At 39.8% G+C, this 24,797-nt stretch overlaps 5 protein-coding genes and 1 pseudogene across 5 annotated transcripts; 1 reads left to right on the top strand and 5 right to left on the bottom strand.

The window, feature by feature from the left end:
• Positions 1-1,715: 1,715 nt before the first annotated feature.
• Positions 1,716-6,941, bottom strand: LOC141835964 (glutathione reductase, chloroplastic-like). Its single transcript, XM_074723374.1, has 11 exons — positions 6,556-6,941; positions 5,760-5,985; positions 5,410-5,688; positions 5,151-5,327; positions 5,008-5,061; positions 4,783-4,931; positions 2,899-2,962; positions 2,645-2,815; positions 2,416-2,556; positions 2,265-2,318; positions 1,716-1,939 (listed from the first exon to the last, which is right to left on the bottom strand). The coding sequence occupies exons 1-10, from the start codon at positions 6,939-6,941 to the stop codon at positions 2,283-2,285; spliced, it is 1,683 nt and encodes a 560-aa protein (XP_074579475.1). The 3' UTR covers positions 1,716-1,939; positions 2,265-2,282.
• A 1,335-nt stretch (positions 6,942-8,276) lies between these two features.
• Positions 8,277-11,489, bottom strand: LOC141836743 (peptidyl-tRNA hydrolase, mitochondrial-like; annotated as a pseudogene).
• Positions 11,490-12,943: 1,454 nt separating this feature from the next.
• On the bottom strand, positions 12,944-15,917 carry LOC141836328 (receptor protein kinase-like protein ZAR1). The gene is made up of 2 exons (XM_074723794.1): positions 14,302-15,917; positions 12,944-13,726 (listed from the first exon to the last, which is right to left on the bottom strand). The coding sequence occupies exons 1-2, from the start codon at positions 15,788-15,790 to the stop codon at positions 13,077-13,079; spliced, it is 2,139 nt and encodes a 712-aa protein (XP_074579895.1). The 5' UTR covers positions 15,791-15,917; the 3' UTR covers positions 12,944-13,076.
• Positions 15,918-17,599: 1,682 nt separating this feature from the next.
• On the bottom strand, positions 17,600-22,204 carry LOC141835857 (phytochrome-associated serine/threonine-protein phosphatase 3-like). The gene is made up of 10 exons (XM_074723245.1): positions 22,030-22,204; positions 20,675-20,821; positions 20,500-20,567; positions 19,463-19,520; positions 19,181-19,291; positions 19,022-19,072; positions 18,541-18,684; positions 18,370-18,462; positions 18,161-18,232; positions 17,600-18,007 (listed from the first exon to the last, which is right to left on the bottom strand). The coding sequence occupies exons 1-10, from the start codon at positions 22,108-22,110 to the stop codon at positions 17,924-17,926; spliced, it is 909 nt and encodes a 302-aa protein (XP_074579346.1). The 5' UTR covers positions 22,111-22,204; the 3' UTR covers positions 17,600-17,923.
• Positions 22,205-22,579: 375 nt separating this feature from the next.
• On the bottom strand, positions 22,580-23,222 carry LOC141835552 (uncharacterized). The gene is made up of 2 exons (XM_074722953.1): positions 22,783-23,222; positions 22,580-22,691 (listed from the first exon to the last, which is right to left on the bottom strand). Exons 1-2 carry the CDS (start codon positions 23,220-23,222, stop codon positions 22,580-22,582), a joined length of 552 nt encoding a protein of 183 aa, XP_074579054.1.
• A 556-nt stretch (positions 23,223-23,778) lies between these two features.
• LOC141836594 (uncharacterized) lies at positions 23,779-24,776 on the top strand. Its single transcript, XM_074724097.1, is given in 2 exon segments — positions 23,779-24,171; positions 24,173-24,776. Coding segments are annotated over 2 exon segments (792 nt in total). The 5' UTR covers positions 23,779-23,838; the 3' UTR covers positions 24,632-24,776.
• Positions 24,777-24,797: the final 21 nt, after the last annotated feature.

Here is a 24,797-nt window from a genome sequence, read left to right on the forward strand (position 1 = left end):
TTTATGATTAAGTCATTTAAAATTTTCGTTTAACGGTTATGATACATTATTTTGCATAAAAAATATATTAATCACTTAAATTTGTTTAATTTTAAAAACTTTTGTGTATTTAATATTACAATCTAACTTCTAAATTCTAAAGAGAATATCTTAAATGACTTAATCAAAATTTAAAAATAAAAATACTACTGGCTTGAATTCGATTTGAATTATTATTTAAATTTTAATTCAAGAAGAATTTTATTTCGTAAATAATTGAATAAAATATTATGCGTATGAATTTGGTTCGAAAATTATTTAATATATTTAAATAAAAAATTATTTAATATATTTAAACTCAGTTTGAATTCATTAATTTTAAATATGAATTAAATATTTTTTTAACTCGGTTTGAGAAACTAGTGAACCGATTTGTTGCACGAAGTTCCTGTCAAAAAAAAGGTCTAGGGAAAGGATCTATTGTACGTTGTCTTACCTTACCATCAAAATTGGTATCGGAAACCGGTCCAATTCAAGTTTTTATTTTATAACAATGCACCCAACAAAAAGAAACATATTCTCGCGCACAGCCCTCTTTCATATATCGAAACACGCAGGCCATCTATTCCACCATTAGCCTCCTCTACTGTTCGTCTCGATCTCGCCTCCCCTTTGCCTGCCTTCTCCAATCTCCTCGCGCAATTCTCGTCCGATTGCCATCTCCGAATCTCAGCTTTCTCCTCTGCCGATTCTCGGCAAGTATTCCAATCCGACAAAGCGGTTTTTTTTTTTCAATGAGAATTCGAGCATCCAAGACTCCACCTTTGAGCTCCATTTCCGACCTCGCTACCCCGATGGCCGCTTCTAGTGATCCTGCGAGCCGCTGCGAGGGTCTCGATCTCTTGGTGTTGGCCGTCATCGAAGTGTTCGGGGAAAGAGCTATGGACGTGGAGGAGCGGGAGGTGGACGGCGGAGTTGAATCTTGTTCGAAGGGGAAGGCGACGAAGAGGCCATTGGCAATGCCCTCGAGGTTCCACGATTCCGTGATGCAGCCATGGAAGCGGAGCACGAGGCGCCGAGTAGTCAAGAAGAAGGGAACCGATTGAACCCAAAGGTGGGGTTTGCTACTGCCTCTTCTACTCGACTTTATCGGATTGATCGATTTCGAGGAGATTGAGTAGAAAATCGATGGAGCAATCTTTATTACTTGATTTTTCTGCTTTTTTAGTCGAATTTGAGATTCGTCCGAGTTCCTCACTCTACAGTTTGAGATTGGTACAGTCTTGAGTTTTAATCTATAGATAGTTTTCTTCTTCTCATTTGGTGCTTTTGATACTTGATACATATAATGGAGATCTCAATCTCATAGCTTATAAATGGTTTTGCTATAAAAGTTTAGTTTATAGAACAGAAATGTGATCGTTCCTCTGGCTTCACTTGCATTCTTCTTCTTCTTTGGAATTTCCTTTTATAATCCAACAAAATTGAGATTGTTAAGTTGTCCAATTGTTTCTGAACTTTATAGCTTCTTGTACTGTTGCCCATTATCCAGCATGTGTTCTTGGCATTTGGATCAGCTTGCCCTACAGAAGTTTGTTGAATGAAATTGAAGGTTTTGAGAAACAAGAAGTGTAAAAAATCTGGGAGGTAAATAAAATTATTTGTTTAGTCTCTCTCAGTCACTGTGGACTGCCCTAGGCTTTCAAAACTTATCAACAACAACAACAACAAAAACCAAAATTAAAACTATGCAGGAAAAATATAATCTAAGATATGTACAAGTAAAGATTTTGTTTCAACAAAATGTAAAAAAGGAAAAAAAAATATATAAACAGCCAAATTATGTTTCATATGTGGAAATGGTTGACACCGCAAAGAGTAAAAGAAATCAGGATCTCCATTGAGTAAAGGCTCCATATGTACAACCAATCCCTTTAGTGATGGAAAGATCTTACTTCTCCTGCAAGAGAAACGACACGAGTTCGTGTGAGTCGTAGAATCTACTTGATCAATGTTCTTCCTTTAGCCCAAAGAATTGAAATACCAACAAAAATTCAGTTCAAACTTTGAAATCACATAGTAAGGAACATAGCAGTTTAAAGCACAATGGAGTTAGTTCATGATCAACATCTCGATTTATCAAGTTCGAAAGAACAGCAAAACAGAAATTAGCAACGTCGCATCATGCTTAGAATAAATGCAAAGATAAGGTACAAGTAAAATGTTTACTACCGACAGAAATTAATGATTTTCAAACCATAAATGAGCAAATTACAATGACTTACTTGATGTGGATGTGCTACTTATCCTGCTGATTCTATCTTGTTGCCACTCTTTTCCTATAAAACATGCAAGAAGGAACATGATCAGCCTTCAGAAGAAACAAAGATCAAAACGTTATGGACAATAAGACTTCAATAATAGTAATTGACATACCACAGCTGGAACTGTCTCCTTCCGGATCTTCCGAGTTGGGTTCCTCATTGTCACAAATTCCTCTGCGGAAGTTGGGTGAACTCCAACAGTGAAATCAAAATCTGCTTTTGTTAGTCCAGCTTTTACAGCAATACCAATTCCCTGAGCGAGAATGAAACTGAACTTTGTAAGCTAAATAAGAGGCAACCATGAATTAGTGAAGAATGCAATTGAAGTAAAGGATGCTAACCTGTATAATCTCTGGTGCATCGTCCCCACACATGTGAGCACCTAATACTTTATTTGTATTTGCACACACAATGAGTTTCATAAACGCACGATCAGGCAGACCAGAAAGGGTAGCCTTAAGAGGCCTAAAGTTGGCGGTATAAATATCGACATCACCATACTCTTGGATAGCCTACATCAGTTGAATTGTTCATATGGAAATAAACTTGAAAGCTCCTTCATAAGTACTATTATTACATATATAGTGTGCCCCACCTGCTCTTCGGTTAGACCAACTTGCCCAATTGGAGGTTGACAAAATACAGCTGAAGGCACAGCTCTGCCATTGGTACAAAAGAATTAGCTAGATAAATTCATTAACTTTACCAGACTAAAAGATTTCTGTGTAATGCTATTTGAGTGTTTGAATCATAAACTGGATCCTAGAAGTACATATTGGCATGTACTGCACACATAATTATTAAAAATTGGGTGGCATAAAGGAAGGTTCATCTTCAATATCCACTATTGCATTTTTGTTGGTTGATCAAGTACACAAGGCGGACAAGACATATTACCGGTAAACTGTAGCATACTCAAAACTCCAAGGTAATTATCAAAGATCACAGATAATCTTCCACTTAAACAGGCAATGCACATGAAGCACCTAATCCTCAGGAACAGAAAAAGAAGCCCCGAGGTGCGAGGTCTAGTGAAGCATATGTGAAGGTTTCTTATTCTGTTAGCAAGTATCATATAAACCATTGAACAATATCAGGACTACAAATAGTTGGGCGCTAAAGATCAACCAGATAAACCATTGAATTATGGTATTATATTTTAACCTTCCTACTGTGTGTCAAGCTTCGGAAGTAGCAATGATTAGAAGCTCTAACACTTTTGAAGGTTTCTTTGGATCTTCCTGCAAATAACATGAACATGTTCCACACATTAAAATTGTGGGAAGCTTATGGATTGAAGAACCCTACTTGAATTAATCGTCAAAGATTATGTGCCTTAAAAGAAGGGAAACAATGTAGGTGATACAAAGAAGGATCATTCCCATGGGAGAAGGAAAACATTGCAAGCCCATTACAAGAGAGAACCCATCACTCTCATGTTTGTTCTGAACAGGAGAACGTTGATCTTGTAAAGGGATAAAGAGGAGTATTGAGATCTACCTAATTTCTCATGGACAAAATGGGAGTTAGAAAATTTGATTTTCCTTAAACCTACTATATTGAATATCAAGATCAAGTATACAACTCCTCAACTTCAGAACTAGCAAGAAATCAATTACAGATAAGACCATCAAAATAACTACATGTACAAATTCGGCATAGACATATAAATGATTTCTAAATGTTAACTAATATGCCCTGTGCATGTAACAGATCTTCACCAGTAAACTACCTCATCACATTCTACAACTTAGACTAGATGAAAGACTTCAAGATACTAAAGCATTCTCAAACAAATTCATTTGCCCCAAAAGCATTTCCACTAGTGCTGATGAGGAACTATTGACATGGTTACCATATGTCTGAAAATTTTGAACTCAGGCCATATGAAAACATTTCATTGTTTATTAATGCAATTAGTTTTCTGAAACAAAGTTATCAAGTTCAGTAAATTTTTCATCTGTGATGAGATTCTTCTTGCTATGTCTTAACTTTGAACTTTCCCTTTTTCTGCAAACCAGAAATCAGAATGTGTCTCCCAGCAACCTTTAAATTGAATACTGATATCTACAATTTGGATAAGAAACTCTTCACAAAGCCATTCTGAACTTTATTATTCTAACAATAATGTTATGCTAGTATCGTATGTATAACCAAAAACAACTAACAAAATACAGTAAGTATCACTAGAATAAACGTGAAAAATCACATTGAAAGATCAAATATGAAACTGTAAACAAACTGATCCATCTACAATAGGGATAACTAAAAGTCAGAAAAATGACTATTTAGTTTACTACTGGATCTAGACAACGAAATGAAAAGATAAACATAGAAGAACAACTATCTAGTTAACCTTAACTGCTGGATCTTGATTACACTATGAAAGATTCTGAACATTCTCTTGTTATGACTCTTCTTTCAGTTATCATAGTTCTATCACTCTTTAAATTGCCCCTGAAATGCTGTAAATACATACCTGTAATCTGGCTTTATTGGTTGATTAAGAAAGACAGTTTTAGCAAATGCCCCTCCTTCCATTAGTGCAACAGGAGTCAAATTTAACCTATCTGTAGCGTCTCCAACTGCCCAGATGGAATCAACTGATGTCTGAGAGTAATCATCAACCTAGAGGAAACAAATACATAAGGTCAAAGATGTTTTGGAAAGACATCCAAGTAAATAAAGAGCATAGTAAAGGTACCAGAATGGCACCATTCTTAGCCAATTCTACTCCCACATCCTCCAGTCCCAAGTTCTGCATGTATGAAAAAACAAACTATATGTAGCCACTATATTAGGGTGTACCATAATACATAAGATAAATTCAAGCCCCAAATAGCAAACCTTTGTATTTGGTCTTCGACCTGTTGCAAACATTATATGTGAAAAACCATCAATTGTTCCTTTGTTAGTTCTAAGTGATAATTTTCCATCCGTTGACTTAAGAATTGCCTGAGGAGTCTCCTCTACATGAAACTCAATGTCCCGCAAAGACATCTGTTCCAAAACAAAGTCTCTAATCTGCAGGAACCAAACTGTGAGGGAATGAATTCACAATTAAAAGCAGAAATATGTTCCTCTTAATTCAATTTAGCTTTCTCACCTCCTCATCAAAGCCCCTCAGCACCTTCTTTTGTCGTATAAATACATGAACTTCACTTTTCAATCCATTGAAGATACCAGCAAACTCTAAAGCAATGTATCCACCTCCTACTATTGCAAGCTTTTCTGGTTTTAAAGGCAAGTCTAATGCAGCATCTGAGTCAATAACATATTCTATTCCAGGAATATCAGGAAGATTAGATCGCCCACCAACTGAGAGAAGTATATGCCTAGATGTATAGCGTTTCCCATCGACATCAACAGTATGTGGATCAACTATCTGCACCATTAGGACCATGAAAACAAATAAATATAAGAAAATTTTAAACTGATTTCAAAAGCACATCCAACCTTCCCGCGGCCTTCGATTAGAGCGACACCAGCATTTTGAAGGATATTTTTGTAGATTCCTGTGAGACGCTGTAATTCTGCATTCTTGTTAGCAATAAGTGTACTCCAGTCATGTTTTGGATCGGCTTCATAGGTCCATCCAAAGCCATGACTCTCTTCAAATTCGTGAGAATAATTGGACGCATACACCAAAAGTTTCTTGGGGACACACCCACGAAGCACGCATCTATATAGCAGAAAGAAACACACGGAATAAATATGCTTCCTTTTGTGTATTCTTACTCGAAGAACTTGTATGGAGTCACTTGCTTTGGATGTGTGGTTTTCATAATCAATGAGATTGACTAAAAAACAGATTGAGCTAAAAGTAACTCCCCCACATTAAAAAGAAAAATTAAATAGAATAATCAAAACAGGGAGACAGTTGCAAAGGTCAAAAGGGAAATATCAAATGATACACTAGTGAGAACAGGAGTCAGAAAACTACCGGGTAAAAAATTCTTGAGTGCCATATATCTTCAGTATATGATTCAACAAAAAGTTCACATTCTTACAGGTTGATAAAGCAATCCTAGATCAAAACTTCATTTATCTTTGATATCATGAAGCTGAACAGCCAAATCATCTCACAGGGGATGCTACTTTCAGAGTAAGAGAGCAACATATTAATCAAGAGAAAATCAGTCAATTAGATGAATCACGTGGATGACAGCGAAAATTTCAATAGATTAATGATCCGAACTACAATTTCAACCAGTCAATCACATGAACTACATGGATGAAAGAGGAATCTTACGTTCCTCCGACCCCGCCGGCATCGTCCGAGGACATCGTCGAGAATGGGAGCTCGCAGATGGCCACCTTGGCGCCATAGGCCGCCGCGAACCGCGAGGCGCGGACGCCCCCGCTGCCGGCGCCGATAGTGAACAGGTCGAAATCGAACCGGCTCGAGTCGGCGGCACCGTTTCCGCCGTCGGCGCAGGCGAGGACATGGAGCCGGCGAGGGAGGAGGCGGGACGGGAGAGGCGCGAGGGGAGACGATCGGAGGACCCGCGAGGAGGAAGCGAAGGGAGATTGGAGGGGAATGGAGAGGAACGTCGTGGAGATGCTCCGCAGGGCGGCGGCGGAGGCGACGGCCGGAGGCGGTGCTCGGAGAGAGAGGACGGCCGGCATCGGGTACATCGTAGTCCGAACTGTAAAGCGAGCAGCCAGCGGCGGAAAGGCGGAGCGCATAAATACAAAATTACCACTTATCACAAAATTCTGACCAGGCGCAATCACAATTAAATTTATTCAAAATAAATCATTAAAACGTTTTTAGAAAATGTAAAAATAGGAAGGAAAAAGAAAGAGAGACTTATTCGAGATAAGTATTGAATAAAGTTTCGATTCAACTTAAGATTCATGGTCGTAGAATTTTGATAATTTTCATTTATCTTAAAATGGATAATTCCAAAGCTAAATAAATTAAAATTGGAATATAAATATATATATATATATGCATAAAAAAGAAGAACGTTTGGTGAGCGTATTTTTTTAAAATAAAAAGTGGCATAAATAATCTCATATAAAATTAGTAGAAAACTATGATTTTTTTTATTAGAAGGGAGCTAAAAATAAAATTTTTAAAAAATCTACAAGAAGATTAGATAGGTTATGTTGCATGTAAAATTAAATGTTATATTATAATTTGAACACGTAAGCAACAGATAAGAGGGATAGAAATGATGATTTAAAGTGAATGTACAAACATAAGAAAATGAATAAAATAAAAAATAAAAATATTAAAATATAAGTTAAAGTTACCTCTATTAAGAAAAAATTCAAAAAATAAATTTAAAATGATACGAATATATACTTAAATAAGATGTTCCAATTAAACGATGTAAAATTATTTCAAATATGTAAATTAAATAAAAAATAAAAAAAACTTAGTTAACAAGGATAAAATAAAATAAATTTTATTTAAATATAAATAATAATATAAAATGAGACGAGTCTGATGAATATTATTATTTTAAATTAATTGGACTATGCGCATGACACTTAATAAGCTTTTTCAAAAAGTAATTTTAAAAAGTTAAATATATCAATTAACATAGCACCTAAGGCCTGGAACATAGCTAAATTGATTACAACGGAGCAGACTTGATGAAGTGGACAAGGATCAAATCTCGACGAAGCTGAGACAATACCCTCCCCCGTCGTGACCAACTACAGTTTTCCGATTTACTTCTTCACAAATGATCATGGAGGCGATAGTATAGGATCGCTGACCGTATGGCACTGCTGGAGTGGCGAATTCCAACTTTTGCTGAAGAAGATAGATCAATTGCATCAAACTACACATATCATACATGCAAAATCAATGTAAAAAAAACCTGACATGGTAAAGGGCGAGATCATTGATGGATTCTCTATAGCATTATGATTCAATTCTGAACATGTATATTCTCGCCCTACGGGACAAATTTGCTGAAGTAGGCAAAAGTCAAATTTTGACGAAGCCGAAACAATGCCCTCTCCGTAGTGACCAACTGTAGCTTCTCGATTTACCTCCTTACAAATAATCATAGGACCATTGAGACAACGAATTCTATCTTTTTACAGAAGTGAACATGTATATTCTCTATTTAATTAAAAATACTATGAAAAATAATATGAGTGTATATTCTCTATTTAATTAAAAATACTATGAAAAATAATATGAAATATGATTATCTGAATAAATCGTGCTCACCCTTCATCCACTAGAATTCTTACTGCTTCCAGCCCTCTTTGAAAGGCAAAATCTAGCTGCAGAAACCACATTGTAACATTCAGGCGTTAGGCTGATCGATCAGTTCTTGTCGTCAAATCCAGTAAGGAAAGAAAGGTTTGATTGATGCAAAAACCTCCTCCCGTTCCTTTTGGTTGAAGGGTTGGAGAACAAAGCTTGCAGGATCCATCTTCCCTGGTGGTCATCCGATACCTCGACAAGTTAGAAGTATGAAATATAGAGAAGCACTTTTACAGAACAGTGTATATTCGATGGAAAGTAGGTTGTCTAGCACACCTATTCTTAAACGAGGAAATTCACAGACTTCCTTTCAGTTGATTGATCACGCTCCCTGTTGGAATAATATCTGTTGCTTAACGATGTATAGTTTCACCAAGTAGAACACAATACCAATCTAATTAAGACCTGGAGTACTACTCCTAATAAGGCTCAGAATCAGCTAACAAACCACTAAGATCTACATCAAACCTTGAGCTAACCTAGTTCACCAGGACACAAACCCATTAAGCATTGCCTTGTCTTAGATCTTTCATCCTTGAACCATGTTTTGAACATCATTTAAGTGTCATGTTAACATTGTGAAGAAATCGGTACTATAGTCTGAGTAGTGTAATAATAATAATTATAATAATATGGCCTCAGTTCATGAGAAAACTTTTCATTTTTCAATGTATACTGACATGGTTGATCCGATAAGTTGCTCAGCTTTCTTATATGCCCATAAACGAACTCATCACTCTCGATACTAGCACAAATGGCATAGTGGGCAAGGCTACCCATTACTACCCACTGCCAATGTATATCATATATCTGCATATCAAAGATACTGGATCATCAAAAATCAGAAAGTTACTACTAATAGCCACCTAGTAATCACAGTGAAATATTTTCTACTAAAAGCACTTGATTGAGAGGTACATTGAAGTATGATGCTATTGGTCCAACCTGCAATGAAGTGTCAGAAATTGCATACTGATATAGAAATTTGTCGATCAGAAAATGGTAGTTACCAATTCACCACTCACATTCATGAAGGTTTGTGGTTTTGCAAGCATGGCAGGGACATCACAAATGCAACCTGAGTAGAGAAGAAAAGTCCATGTTACACAAGCTAGAGCTACTATATTTAATAAGAACAACCTTCAAAAAATAAGGATGATAGCATTTATGCATTTTCACATGTCATTCTTTTGGACATAATTTGTTTAATCTCTGTAAAATCTTGAATAGGCAGTCATGTTACTGGTTGGAAAGGGACAGAATTACAACCATATTCATGTGATGAGGACAACTTATAAACTAGATCTCAAGGTGAGTCATCACAAATTCAGTAAGAATAGAGGTAATTATGGTTGGACCAAAACTCAGTAAACAATCTTCTAACAGATCCACGAAAAAACTTAGAATTCTTAACAAGCAACCAAATTCAGTAGCAGTGTTACTACATGAACGAATGGATCAAGAAATATAGTCGAGACAATAATGATCTATCCACAACATTCAAACCTGACCAACTGTATTTGTAAACTGAACATCAATGGGCAAGCGAATAAAGCCTGTCAAGTTAACTAATTAACAGATTGTATATAATTTGGAGACAGGAGACAAAAATAAACTACAGAGTTGCTCCAATTGATCCAGCAACAGGCTTAAAAAGCTCAGGGCATTCCTGATAAGGCTGTTAGGATGTTGTTTTTCCAGTTTAACCTCAGTTGTCTATTGAGAGTACTACCCCAAAGTCCAAAAGAAATGACAGAAAATGGCATTATGCAGAAAAGAATCAGTTTCTACACATTGCTATGGATTGCAACTTTAAATGGATCTAACCGACAAGCCCACATGTAATGCGGGCCCACTTAATTGTACTGAGGAATTTGAGAGGCAAAAAAATCATATTGAGATCCATACAAAGTCTTGCATGCCTATTCATGTATCCATTCTACAAAGAAGTTTTCTACCACAAATAATTTACCAGTTGACAAGTTAACATCCGTGAACCTCTTAATTAATTGAATCCTTTAGGCTCACCATTATCAATGAAATATTCAGTCTATTATCTAGTATAAATGCTTATTATAGTGTCCATAATTATCACCCACAAACCAGCTAGAAAGACAAGAACCTCAGGGCCAAATAGTAATATTACGTGGAAAATGGAAACAGTTTAGGCTAGTTAAATTAGATGAAAGGAAACATACACATTGTATTGCTATATGAACAGCACATAAAACACACTTGACAAAGGAAAAGAAATTATTATCATCATAAATTAAGAATGCATATAATAACATATCAACAATTGTAATCTTGAATATTCATTGGCACTTTGACATTCGAAATTACCAAAATTACCTTTTCCAAACAGAGCTCTTGAATGTATACTTCTCATAGATCTCCCTTCAGCTTCAGCTATAAAATCTATCATCTCAAAACCCACCTAAAACAAAAGTACACAGCTATGTTAAAAACTATGAACAGAGTGAAAGCTAATGATCATGATACGATGGACTAGAATGGTGGATTGATGTTTCAGAAAATCACAAACAATTGGGTTAGTAACCTACTAAATACATTCAACCTTGGAATGCAAAATCTAATCACTAGGCATTCCATAAAATCGAACATGGAAGAGTCAGCATCAGAACAGAATGGAAAGTTCAAAGCTTCAATTTACAAAATGTAAAATTGTGCAGACGCTTACATTGTGCCGTGCCGCCTGATATGCCTTTCCAGGGTTTCCGAGACCGACGAGGAGCCAAGGTCTGCGGTTGTATCCGCCGGAGGCCGAGGAGGATACAGCTGCATCCTCCTCCGATTCGCGCCAGCGAAGACCGGGAAGGGAATCCACAGGCCTCCGGAGGAGGCGGAGGAGACGACTGCATCCACCATCGCAACAAACCAAGATATCGACTCGCGCCCGCAACGTAGAGCAGCAGCGCCGGCAAGAAGCCCTCGCCATTTGTTCGGGAGAAGAATTAGGATTACGCGAAGGTTCTAGAACTTCTTTAATTTATGTTTTGCGCTTAAACTTAAAAAGAAAATAGAATAAATTGAATGCGTGACAATTTTTTACCTTCAAAATTAAGTATATAGATATAAATTAATGATGTAAAATATAAATAAATAATATAATAAATTTATCATTTCTGTAAAGGTGGAATTCACCACCCAAGTGGTCTCACAATCAGTCTCACAACCATCTATGAGAAGGTAAATCGAGAAGTTACAGTTGATTCAATGGAAGGGTATTGTCTCATCGAAAATTTGAATCCTTGTCCATTTCTCTGCTTCGTTGTAATCAACTCAGCTATATCTCGGACTATAATAAATTTATCATAAAATTTAACATTGATGCTTAATGAGTTTAAATATTATCCACTCTTAATAACACAATCCTACAATACGGACTATGGATCATTTGTGCTTCCTAATTTACTCTAATGAGTAATGAAAAAGATCGAATCAATTATCTCTTTTTTTTTCAAGACCAAGGATAATAACACTCCCTTGTAACTCTTCTTCTTATGCCCCCTACTAACATCTTAATTATAATAAATAGTAGATGTCAATTCAGATGAATCAGATTGAGTCAAAATAAAAATATTATAAAAAATCTCAAACCAAATTCGATCCGAATCCAGATTCAATTCAAAAATTCTAAATCGAAACCCATATAACCGACCAATCTAAATAATCTATAAAAAATTATTTTTTACTATTTTCTTTTATAATTCTTCATTTTTATCTTAATACTTCACCGTTATCATACCAACATCCTACTAAAACAAAATTTAATTTAACTCTAAAAAAAATCTTAAACTCTAAATTCAAATCGATCTGAATCCGAATTCCATTCAACCCAAAATCCACATTTTTATAAAGAATAATGATTCATAACATAAAAAATAAAGAATGCAACATGACACTCACATTAGCAGTGGATCTCACTGCATGTCAGTGGAATCCATTGCATGCAGTTGTGACTGTCATGTTACATTCATACTGACATTTTTCATCTATGAATCATTACTCTTTTATAAAGATCATAGGATTCTCTAAAGAACATCTCTTCGGCCTCACAGAGTAAAGTGCTGGATTCCTGACTGAAAACAATTCATCATCATAAAGTGCTCAAGCTTCCATGCATCATTGAAACCTCACCTCTTACCCAGAGTTCAAAATTTTAAACAAGAATGTCAGTATCGTGCCGACCTTTCGATACATAACACCCAAAATAGATTGGAGGTCGAAGGAAAAAGAAGACGAAGGTGACCCCTCTCTGCCTGTGCCTGCTTCACTGTATCAGAAACCATCATAAAAGAGGGTGCAGGATGTCAAACAAAGATGATGATTTCAAGCTCGTACAGACCTTTGCTATAAAGTTAAAGAAGAGGAAAAGAAAAAGAAAAAGAAGAAGCTTTACATCTTCAATTGCATACTAAAAGACTACAACATTCATACTGAAGACGAGCAAAGTTGAATATCTAAGCGAAGGATAATCAAGCAAGATACTTCTAACCAAAGCATTCTTACAGAACTTAGCTTCCATCGATCAACCTTTCCAGAGTATCGTTGACGTATCGCATCGACGGCCTCTTTTCGGGGGCAGCTTGAACACAAGCCAGAGCAATTTTCAGGGCTGCAATTATTTCATCTTGTCGATCTAAATTCTGCGATAGAGAAGGGTCCAGCACGTCGGAGAGTGGCCTTCTCTCTTCGATGCAAAATTGGATCCAACAAACCAAATCCATGGCCAAGGTCTCCAGGAGGAAAACTGGTGACCGGCCGGAGATTAGCTCTAGCAGAATTACTCCATACGAGTAAACGTCCCATTTTTGGGAAGGTTTCAGAGTCTTCAATGCCTCTGGAGCCTGGTAACAAGATCCTTTACTTATAATGGGACTGAATGCAGCATCTTGCTGTTGGTTTCGAGTCTTCTCGGCAACTATTCTATCAGACTGCAGGAATGGAGATCCTCCGGCAATGTTTGCCAGCCGGCCGACTCCGAAATCGGAAATGTGGGGCTCCATGTTCGATCCAAGAAGCACGTTGTTCGGTCTGAGATCCCCGTGAACATACTTCTTCGGACTGAATTCGTGCAAGAAAGCCAAGCCATTTGCTATTCCCTTCATGATCTTCAAGCGCACCTCCCATGAGAGTGGTGCAAAATTCGTTGTTTCAGATCTCCCTGTCATTAGCAAAAGGCAAAAACAAAAATGTTCATGTAAATTTGATTGAGATGGAGATGAATTCGGCATCAAATGGATCGATGAATGCTATCTTAGAGTTCTAACAAAGAATCACTACTTCAACATACGAAAAGAAATCGAAGAGTATACTTATTATCTACAACTGGCTGAAGATCTTGTTACATTAGCTTAGCAACTAATGATCTACACATATCAATGAATGCTATCTTAGAGTTCTAACAAAGAATCACTACTTCAACTTACGAAAAGAAATCGAAGAGTATACTTATTATCTACAACTGGCTGAAGATCTTGTTACATGAACTTAGCAACTAATGATCTACACAGATCAATGAATGCTATCTTAGAGTTCTAACAAAGAATCACTACTTCAACATACGAAAAGAAATCGAAGAGTATACTTATTATCTACAATTGGCTGAAGATCTTGTTACATGAACTTAGCAACTAATGATCTACACCAAAGTAGTCTACATGAGAAACTCTTTAAATTGAGATCAAGAATTTTTACTTGCATATGAAGAACATATCAAATTTGCAGTTGAAATAGTACCATGAATAGCAGTAGAGAGATTGCCATTAGGAATGTAGTCATATATGAGAAGCTTCTCGTCGATCGACCAGTAATAAGCTCTCAGGGCTACAATATTGGGATGCCGAACCTTTCCAATTGCTTCTACCTCAGTTTGGAACTCTTTAAACCTCTGTGATCCTCCTTCCCCAAGCCTCCTAACAGCCACAGAAAGGCCGCTGTCCAGCACGGCCTTGTAGACGATACCGATTCCGCTCTTACCCAAAACGAAGGCCGAAGCCTTCAAGAGTTGGTCGAGATTGAATGTCATATGCTTATCTAATGGCACTAGCTCATACTGCTCGATATCATCTGATAAGGTCTCTGAATCCTCTTTGCTAAAGCATATGCACTCCTTCTTCGACTTGGAATCGGATTTCCATGTTTCCTCTTTGATCCCAAGTGAGGCAGTTGCCTTGGAGTAAAGGTAGAAGAACACCAATGCAATCAAACAAATTGCAACCACATCGCTCACGACGATGGCGATAACTGCAGCTTTGCTCAGCCCTCTGTTGTTGCTGCTTCCACCATTTGTGGCATTTCCTTCGAGTGCAATTGGAGAATAATTGTTAGGCGAGAACGGATTCGTCGATGGAGAATCAGAAGTACAGGGATTCTTCAATGGCGGCCCACAAAGATTGGGATTTCCGATGAAGGCCGTCGGCCCTCTGTTCTCCAGAGCCCCATTTTGAGGTATCGGACCGCTGAGATCGTTGTAAGTGAGGTCGATGTAGACCTTCTCCGGCAAGTTCCCGAGTCCTGGCGGGATCGAACCAGAGAGCCTGTTGTGGGACAAATCTAGGGTTCCTTTAAGGTTAGAAAGATTGCCGAGGTCGCTAGGAATTGAGCCATTGAATCTATTGTAAGAAAGATCAAGTTTTTCCAGACCAGCCAGGCTGCCGCCGAAACCGAGGGGCAAAGGTCCGGTGAAGTTGTTGTGGCTCAAAATTAGGGTTTTCAACCGCTCGCACTGCGTCAAGGCGCTCGGGAGGGAGCCGGCGAACAGGTTGCGGGAGAGATCCAAGCTTTGGAGGTACAAAAGGTCGCCGATCTCCGGCGGGACAGAACCGGAGAAGAAGTTGCCGTAAAGTACCAGGCTTTGGAGCCGACGGCCAGCGAACAAGCCGGCGGGGAGGCCTCCGAAGAGTCTGTTGTTCCTGAGGTTAACATGCCGGAGGGACTGGAGCGAGCCGAGGGCGGAGGGGAGGAAGCCCACCAGCTTCTTCTTAGGCAGGCTCAGAGCGGCCACCGAGCCGCCCCTGCAAGTAACGCCGTTCCAGGAGCAGGGGTCCGGGTGGGAAGAGTTCCAGTTGGCCAAGGAGCCGCTTGGGTCGTCTCGGATGGCGGCTTTGAAGGAGAGGAGGTCGGTGCCTTCACTGTTGAGGCCGCCGACGAGGAGAAGCGAGGAGGTGGCGCAGAGAAGGAAGTGGAGCAAGAAAGGGGGAAGAAATGGCGGCGGCAGCGAGGCCATGAGGGAGACGATTCCAAGGACTGAACTTGACAGTCGCAGACAACTGTGCAAGCACAGAATTCAGTGGAGGAGATGAAACGGAGAAGTGGATTCGGCGACGAGATCTTCAGTGGAACAACGGCGAGAGCTTGGCCGTGATGAGGTTGGGGAAGAAGAGGAGAGAGCAGTGAGAAAAAAAACAGAGGAATCTGAGAAGAGAAAGCAGAGGGCGAAAGAGAGAGACAGAGAAGAAGAAGTTGCAGTGTGCACTGATGCAATTTGTCTTTAAAATATTCTGAACTGTAGGGTGCTTTATGCATAACGGTGTCCTCTGCTGTGTGGGATGATTTTCTTTTTAATATTTTATTTAAGAGATCTGTATATAATTATTTTTTCTTTATCGCATTCTATTTTATTTTTTACAAATTATCTTTACTTTATGCCTAACAGTTTGACTATAATTACTATTATTACAAATGTCACAAAATGTTTGCTAAATTCCTGTCAAAGCCCTAAAAAAAGAGTAAAATTATTCTTTAAGTAGACTATTTTGCATATCCATCATCCTAAATGATTGTAATTTAACAATATTACACTTTAAAGTTTAAAGTTATTAATATAAAAAAATGTACTTAAATACAAAGAAGGCATAAGTTGTTTATTCCATTTCTATAACACGACCGTCGGTGAGATTTGGGCCCACAGATGCAATCTAAAAATTAATAGGAATGGAATCTAAGAAATAGCCGTTAGCACACCAAATAAAATTGGGGATTTATTAAATCGCATCCCTCGGGTTGAAACTAGACCTGCTTACTATTCAGAATCGACAGTTTAATAATCAGATTAATCAAAATCACTGATTCGATGAATTATAGAAGGTTGTTGAAGTGTCTTATCCAACGTGGTAAATATAGGACATTTTTGAGATTTTGAATTTGAATCCTCTTAGCAACATATATTCAACTATGACGTATTTGCAGAAATTTGTTGGCTGAGGTGTTGTTGAGGCAGTATGAGAATTTCGACAGTCAGTCACTATAAAAAATTTATCCACTACAGTTTAGCCCTCGGGGCATCATCGCGACAAAATTGCAGAAGAGGGCTCAACCTAGTGGTACCGTGTCTTCAAAAAATCCCTTAGGGAGTTTTCTGATATGGAACCATTTCGACGGTGGAGCCGATCACTATAAAAAATTTACCCATACAGTTTAGCCCCCGAAGCAGCTGAATACTAGGATTATCAAGAGTTCGAATTATACGAAGGTTGATAAGCTCAATTATACAGTTTCTCAATTTATCTCCTCACAAATAGTCGTAAGACCGATCGTGTGGAGCCGCTATGATCAGATCCACCTTTTACAGAATAAAAAAATCTTCAATTGAAAAAATTCCACCTTAAAAAAAAAAAAAAATCGACTGACAGTTTGATAATTGGATGAATCAAAATCACTGATTCGATGATTCATGAAAGGTTGACTTTAATCTTAATCATCCAAAATAATTACCATTCGGTTCCAGGCCGGGTCCAATTCGGATCCGGCCTAGGATCAGGTCTAGCTGACAATGCTCGAGCAATCCAACAGCCTAATTTTGATAAATTAAAGAGGGATATCAGCTCATTTTCATCGATCCAAGCAACAGAAGAGAACATAGCCAAGAAATTGAAACCCCAATTCCAATAAATGTCACTAGTTTTATGCAAAAGAACAATCACTTGAAAACAAAAGATCGAAGTGGCTGTCGCATAGAGACAGAATCGAAGAGTACGGCCCCAAATCTACTGAAAAAGATGGTCATATCTCAACAGGTGTTAAACGAATCACTTGCTGAGTAAAAAAATCTTTGAACCTGGAAACTTCTTAAAAATTTAAATATAACCTATGAAGTTTCAACAACAGATTAGCTCACCAAGAACTCCTAAATCAAAAAAACAATTGTAAATCACTAGGCAAACAGAAGTAAATACGGAAGACACATCGACAATCTCTACTGTGTAGCATAAGACGTGTACAAGCTGCAGTTGCCAATGGGTTGGGATCTGATCGGCAAATACCGACGAAGATCATCACATCAATCTGAGTATATCTTTCATCTTACTGACCTAACTCTTTGAGGTGTGGAAATGTACTTGAGCAGCCAATGCCATTTCATTCAAAGAAAATAGGGGACTCCAGACCTCGGCCCACGCATTTGATTATTCTCCTCCGTTTCTGTGAAGAATTTCACCTCCCTTTCCTGCAATGACCGAGGAAGGTAGGCTTAAATAAGAAAACTCGAAAGTGGTTCCAGTGTTTGATAGCAAGCAAGGCAACTTCAGAAAGCTTTATAGTTTCTTTGCTAGCAAGTTCACAAACAACCCAAAGTCAGATATAAGTGTGGTTGTCGTACCATGTTTTCGTTGAAGCTCAATATTGAAGCCACATTCCCACACCTGTAACAATAATTAGGCGCAGACCAAACCTGGAAAAGATTATGCAATCTACTGGGATTAGAATTTGAGAAATTATGCTGCAAGATAAAAATCCATAAAGATCTCTGAGAAACTTGTGCTGCAGTTAACAAGGAAAGAGAGCAGTTTGCGCCTGTGAATAACTTACGGTAACAAGCCCCTTGTCAAACATATACTTGAGACCTTCCTGGACTAGCTGATGAGCCCGACAAACAAGATCAAGTTTGTTTATTTGATTGAACTGTGAATACAGAATCTTTGATCAATGCAACCAGCTTAGCTACAAACCAGCTAGAAAAACGCAGAAATATCTGCTTACTTCTGTTGTAACCCTTGATCCAAATAGCCAACCAGCACCTCGAGGGCTAACAGCCCAAGTATCAATTTCTTCTGGGTCACTCCACATGAGATCACAAAAAGGGCCTTCATGCGGAATTTCACAGTTGCGATCAATAACCCTTATCTGCTCACCAAATAAAAGAAGAAAAAAAATAATGAGGATATTATTAGTAATAGGAAAGAAATTAATCTCAGAAATCATTTTCCACAGACTTGCATTTTTTTTACATCTACTTGCATTTTTCATTCTTTTCACCACCAAATGTAGTTCTGTGTATATAGAAATAATATTATCTTCCACTAAGGTAACAAAAGCGCCAACAAGGTGCTTCAGCCCAAAACACGGGTCATACTTAAAAGTTTGTACAAACTTAGGACACCACTAAAATGATCAAAAAAAGCATAGAAATCTGACATAGTTTAAGATTTTACACACAATTTAAAGACAAGAAAAGACAAACCTGGTCAATTGTTCTTACATCTGGAGAAAGACCACCATGGACACAAAGCACCTGCATTCAAATGCTATGTCAATCAAGCAATCTGAGATAGAGCACAGGAAATTTAATTCACTATATACAAAATGTATGTGCATTCAAGTTTAAGGGTAAAGTGCTTACAGTGCCATCTATAATCGCTGATAGAGTAAGGTAGTCAAATACATCTGTGCAATAGCGCCACGCATTTGCATTTCCGTACTTCCTCTGACACTCATCATAAAATCCATAAACCTAAAAAAAACATCACACTCAATTTAATACACACACACACACACACAATTAATTAAGTCCTGAAATGGATGAAGTAAAGATTTAACCAAATTTTAAAGGAACAAATGGATCAGTGGTTTAAGCTCATGATTGACTCCATAATATACAAAACCATGCTACCAAATTAAGTACCTGAGTTAACTGCCTGCTCTCATGATTGCCCCGTAAAAGGGTGATATTTGCAGGATATCTGATATACAGGAAATTAAAAATCAAATAAGATGAGCTTGGTGTGCTTTGCAAAACTCAGTAAAGTGACTGAAAGTAGCTCATAATAAGGAATAAAAAAAATAGTTCCAGAGGCCTGTTTCAGAAAATATTGAAACTGTTATACATAAGAGTAAATTCCCTAGGTGAAAATTATAAACATATTCTACAAAATAAAAGGCATGAATTAGACCATCGTATCACTTCCAAGGGAAAGTAATGCAAAAAGTAGGTTCAAGGTATTTAAACAGTAACACTTCACAAACAAGAAAAAGAATGCAGCGTGCACAGGGCTTGCAGCCTTGTAAATTGTATTTATAGAGCTCAACTTTTACTAATATAAACTCTAATACCAAATCAGCTTGAAGAGCAGCAAATACTAGTTGAGTATTTATCTATCTTTAGTGGCCAAGAGATGTCGTATACATTGGGAATATTAAATTCCAAGCTGATCAACTTCAGTATTCAAAAAGGAACAAATTCATCACATATTATATGGCTAAGAGAACATTTAAGTTCTTTGAGAAGAATACATTTTTCCAAGTCGTTCAGGAACATGGTATACACAACTTACCATAACTAGTGAGCCCAAATTTGTTAAAGAAATTTATGTCTACAGTTTTATTAGGAAAAAGAGGAATATGAAAGGGAACACAAAGGAAGATTGGATTTCTAGAGAGGAACTAATATGCTATAATTTATCACCGCCACAAATGTACAATGACCAAAATCTAATTCAATAATATATTGATTATTGACTACTTTTAATCATAATTATATTTCACCAATAACCCGTTTAGACTTTTGACATATCAGTTCCAGATTATTCCAATCCAATGCCCAGTTACTTGTTTATTTTTGCAAAACAAACACTTTCAACTATGACATGTTGCACAGGGAAAGGAAGGGAAAAGAGACCAAGAGTAAATGACAATACAGCATCACAAACATGTACTGATTACCTGGCTTTTAGAAGCAAAAGGATTGTGAAAACTTCAAGACTGTTATAACCGCGATCTACAAAATCACCCTGGCAATGATATTGAGAAAATTTTTACAACAATTTATAGTGGGTATTGTCACACAAATATAATCGATCAAAATGGACCAATATACTTTATAAAATGAGAAATTCACCATAAAAATATAATTTGTCTCAGGAACATGACCTCCAGTTTGAAATAGCTTCATTAGATCGTGAAACTGACCGTGAATGTCACCACAAACAGTGACAGGGCTATTAACAGGCTGTACGTTTGACTCCTCAATAAGTATCTCTTTGACCTGTCAAGGAAATTAATAAGAAAAGAGGATTTAGACAACAATTATGATCATTAAAATATAACACTATCCTTGCAGATTCTAAAACTTTACTTAAAGTAAGGCGTTACCTTTAACAACTGATTCTAACAAACATAAAGAAGTAATATACTATCCAAGAAAGATAGTGTTTTAGTAAAAGATTACTCTATATAGCCAAAGGGAGATCTAATCTCTGGTTTCTGGTAAAATCTCTTTTTTACTTCTGCAATTAGTAGTGATATAGTATTATGTAGTGCTCAATGGAGGTATAAGATTCATGCAGCCTACCCCAAAGAGTTGAGAGTTGAGAAAGCGCATCTTAACAATGATGATGACTTGTTTAATTATAAGTGAGCATTATGATACAAGAGATGGAAAGAGAATGCATCAATTAGAAAGGTTAAACCTTCTTCACAAACTCACTTTATCAAACTTCCATTACATAGCAAAAGAATTGGACAACCTACCATTTTCTCAGAGTACAATGGTTGGATGGTGTGAGGACAGGAACTTGAGCATATAAAAAAAGTGGAAGGTGTAAGGAAGTAATCAGCCATATCAAATGTGAGCCTATTACTAACAGTTCTCAAGAAGTTTGTCTAGGTCACATGACGTTTTCAAGTGACCTACAGTGAAGATGGGAGGATGCTAAAGAGGAAGTATGACCTAGATAAACAAGAGAAAAAGTGACCTAAATATTTGTGGCTACAGAAAAGTCAATCTTGCGGTAGTTTCTCTCAATCAAGGATAAGTTCGAAATGTGCACTAGGATAGCCAACAGTCCCCCATGAATGCTCTCCAACTCACATTAACTCAAACAAATGTATAATAATGGCATCGCAGGCCATGGAAAATTACGTTACTCCTACAATAATCTTACAAAACTGACAATTCCTTCACAAAGCTATAGGTTCAGCTCTTGTTTTATGTTATTTCCAAACAGTCAAACCTTCCCAAAGCATCTAAAGTGTGAACCTTGAAACGGAGCATTTCCTTTCCAAGCGATCCAAAAAGTTGTAGACGGACGTATGGTTGGATTACACACGAACAAATAATCAACAGAAACGGTACTAATAAGAACTGCGGGCGCGTAAGTGCGTAACGAAACCTTAGGGGTAAAAAAGAAGAATTCGAAAAAGAATACATAAATTGCGATCAATAGGAACGGCGAAAACAATGCCCTAGCGTACATATTCGCAGAGCAGCTGAAGCTCGTGCTCCTCAAGATGCTGTCCCTCCTTCACCTTGGAGATCCACAGATCCAACTCCATGGCGAAGAGCACAGATTCCTAACCTTCGGGCCGCTTCGCTCTCCGATCGATCCGAAGCGCGACGAGGAATCGAGGTCGAAGAGTTCCGAAATGGGGGCGAAGCGGTACGAAGTGGAAAATAGCAAAATAACAGGCAGCGTTTTTGTCGTAGCAGCAGATATAAATATGTAGCGTATCGGCCCCGATTTGTTTCCTGAATTATAACGGTTTCTTCCATCCCCCTACATTTTGTCGGCTGCCGGCCGGCGAGCTCCGACAAACGAACCTCCCAGCCGTTTCACAATCGCACGTAGGCAGCCACCAGTCCTGGGTCTCTCTCTCTCGCCCTTGTCTCTTCCCCTAACCTCTCAAATGAAGCCTCTCCACGCGGCCGCCGCCCCTCGCTTTCCACCTCCTTCCCCGGTGGCGTCTTATCTCCACCATCCCTGAGACGAAGCTCCCCTGCTTAATTACTTCGGCGGTGTCAAAGTTAACTCGTTACCGTTCTCTGAGCCTCGAGTAACTTTAACCACTGGAGCTGGTGGCAGAGTCCATGGTTACACATGCCGAACATGCATGCACAACCAAACAAAAGGATTCCCCTACAAATACGTCGATTTCGTGACCCAAATTGGCAATGCAGGGTAATCGATGGAGCAGCACCAGCCTTATTTGGCCGTGCCGTGCGCGTACCTGCGGCTGTCGGAGGCGGCGCGGCTGGCGTACGGGGTGACGCGGGCGGAGCTGGACGAGTTCCTGATGTACGAGTTCAAGGTGCGGCGGTGCGGGAAGACGTACCCGCACCAGTGGATGACGTGCCCGTACGCGCACCGGGGGGAGAAGGCGCGGCGGCGGGACCCGAGGAAGTTCCCCAACCACGGCGTGCCGTGCCCGGAGTTCCGGCAGAGCGGGTCGTGCCGGCGGGGGCAGCGCTGCGAGTTCGCGCACGGGGTGTTCGAGTTCTGGCTCCACCCCGCGCGGTACCGCACGCGGATGTGCGTCTCCGGCGCCGCCTGCGCCCGGAAGATATGCTTCTTCGCGCACTCCGTCGAGGAGCTGCGCCCCGAGTCAGGCGGCTGCGAGATGGCGGCGAGTGATCCGGCGGTGGGTGGGAGGGCGGAGGAGCCGGACATACGGTGGGTCTACGAGCTGGTGGATTAATCGACGCAGCGGCGACGAAGGAGAAACCAGTGCTACAGCCACTGCGTGGAGAGAAGTAGAAGTAGCTAATTGAAAATAAATAAAATAGCGGCTTCGGTTAGTAAAATTGTTGTTACAATTAAAAGGATTTGGGTGAGAATGAAGAAAGTTGGAGTGCCTTTTTGTTAAAAATGCTTTCCCTCGAGTGAATATTTTAAATGACGGCGCAGGGTACCCAACCAAACCCACACGTGTCGCGCGCGTGACCGATCGTTGCCTGCGACCACGCGTCGCTGATCGGGGTTAAATATCGCTGTCCTCCGCGAGTCACGGAACAGCTTCCCAGTCGTCACTGGCGTCCAAACTGCCGGACGGAGAAGCGCATTCGCTGTTCGCTGTTTGAAATCCGATAGCGGATCCTCGCCGGCTTTTCGCGCGGTGAACACGTGCTGACGCAGCATCCCCATCCATATCCGCCAAGAAACCTTCGCGTCTCCTTCCTTAAGCTACTCCGCCGGTGTATTTAACTTAAACCCACCCCACCACGCTGCTTCTTCCTTCTCTTCTCTTCTCTTCTTCCGATAATTTTGTATTAGGGTTAGGGATTTGATGGAGATACCTCTGGTGGCGGAGGCGCTGCGGATCCCCGGACTCGCCCCGCGCCTTCTCTCCGACCTCGCCGGCGCCTGGGCCTCCGTCGCCCTCCTCGTCGCTGGGCTAGCCGCCTTCTACGGGTTCCTGCTCGCCCGCGCCAAGCTCGCGCTTCTCAGGTTCCGCCGTTCCGCATCGGCGATTTCGTTGCACTCCAACTTCTCCTACTCCGGCGATGATGACGAGGACGATGTCGAGTCCTCAGAATCGCTGTCCGATGAGGAGGAGGAGGAGGAGGAGGAAGATGCTCCGCCGTCATCGCCCTCCGACGATTCGGCGCGGCGTGGACTGGAGGTGGGATGGCGGGATTTTAGATCTGCCGCTAGGCGGCGCGGTGGTGAGGACGTGGGAGGGGCTGGGCTTAGGGTTCGACCGAGCCGGCAGCGGCCTGATCTCGCTCGTGGACCTGAACCGCGGCGAGGTGCTACGGTCGTTCCTCGCGCATGTCCCGGCTGCGGCCGCGAGCCTGGCGTCCCCCGCGGTGGTTCTCTCGGCGGCGCAGGGTGCGGCGGCGGCGGCGGTCAGAGTGTGGGACGCCAGGGCGTCCGGCGAGCAGATCCCCGCGGCCTCCGCCGAGTGGCGGACCACCCGCCGGCGGCGGGTGGTGGGAGTTTCCGGCGGGGAGGGGAGGATTTACGTGGGCGACGACGACGGGGTTGTTACGGCGGCGGACTTGAGAAGAGGCGGGTCGCCGCTGGTGGTGGAAACGTGGCGTGGACATATTTTACCGCTTTTACCCTCGCCAAAATGATCAAATTGCCAAACTCGTTGATTGATTATTACCATCATCATCATTATTTTTTTTTCTGAAAATGTTGTAAAATCATTGAATTTCTCTCTTCTAATTGTCTCACCATTATCTGTTATTTTAAAATCAATTATTACTGTTCATGATTTATATAATGAGCAAAAATTAA

Source organism: Curcuma longa, chromosome 10 (assembly GCF_044706935.1).
Source record: "Curcuma longa cultivar G26 ecotype Majalengka, Jawa Barat chromosome 10, ITB_CL_G26_1.1, whole genome shotgun sequence".
Classification (NCBI taxonomy): domain Eukaryota; kingdom Viridiplantae; phylum Streptophyta; class Magnoliopsida; order Zingiberales; family Zingiberaceae; genus Curcuma; species Curcuma longa.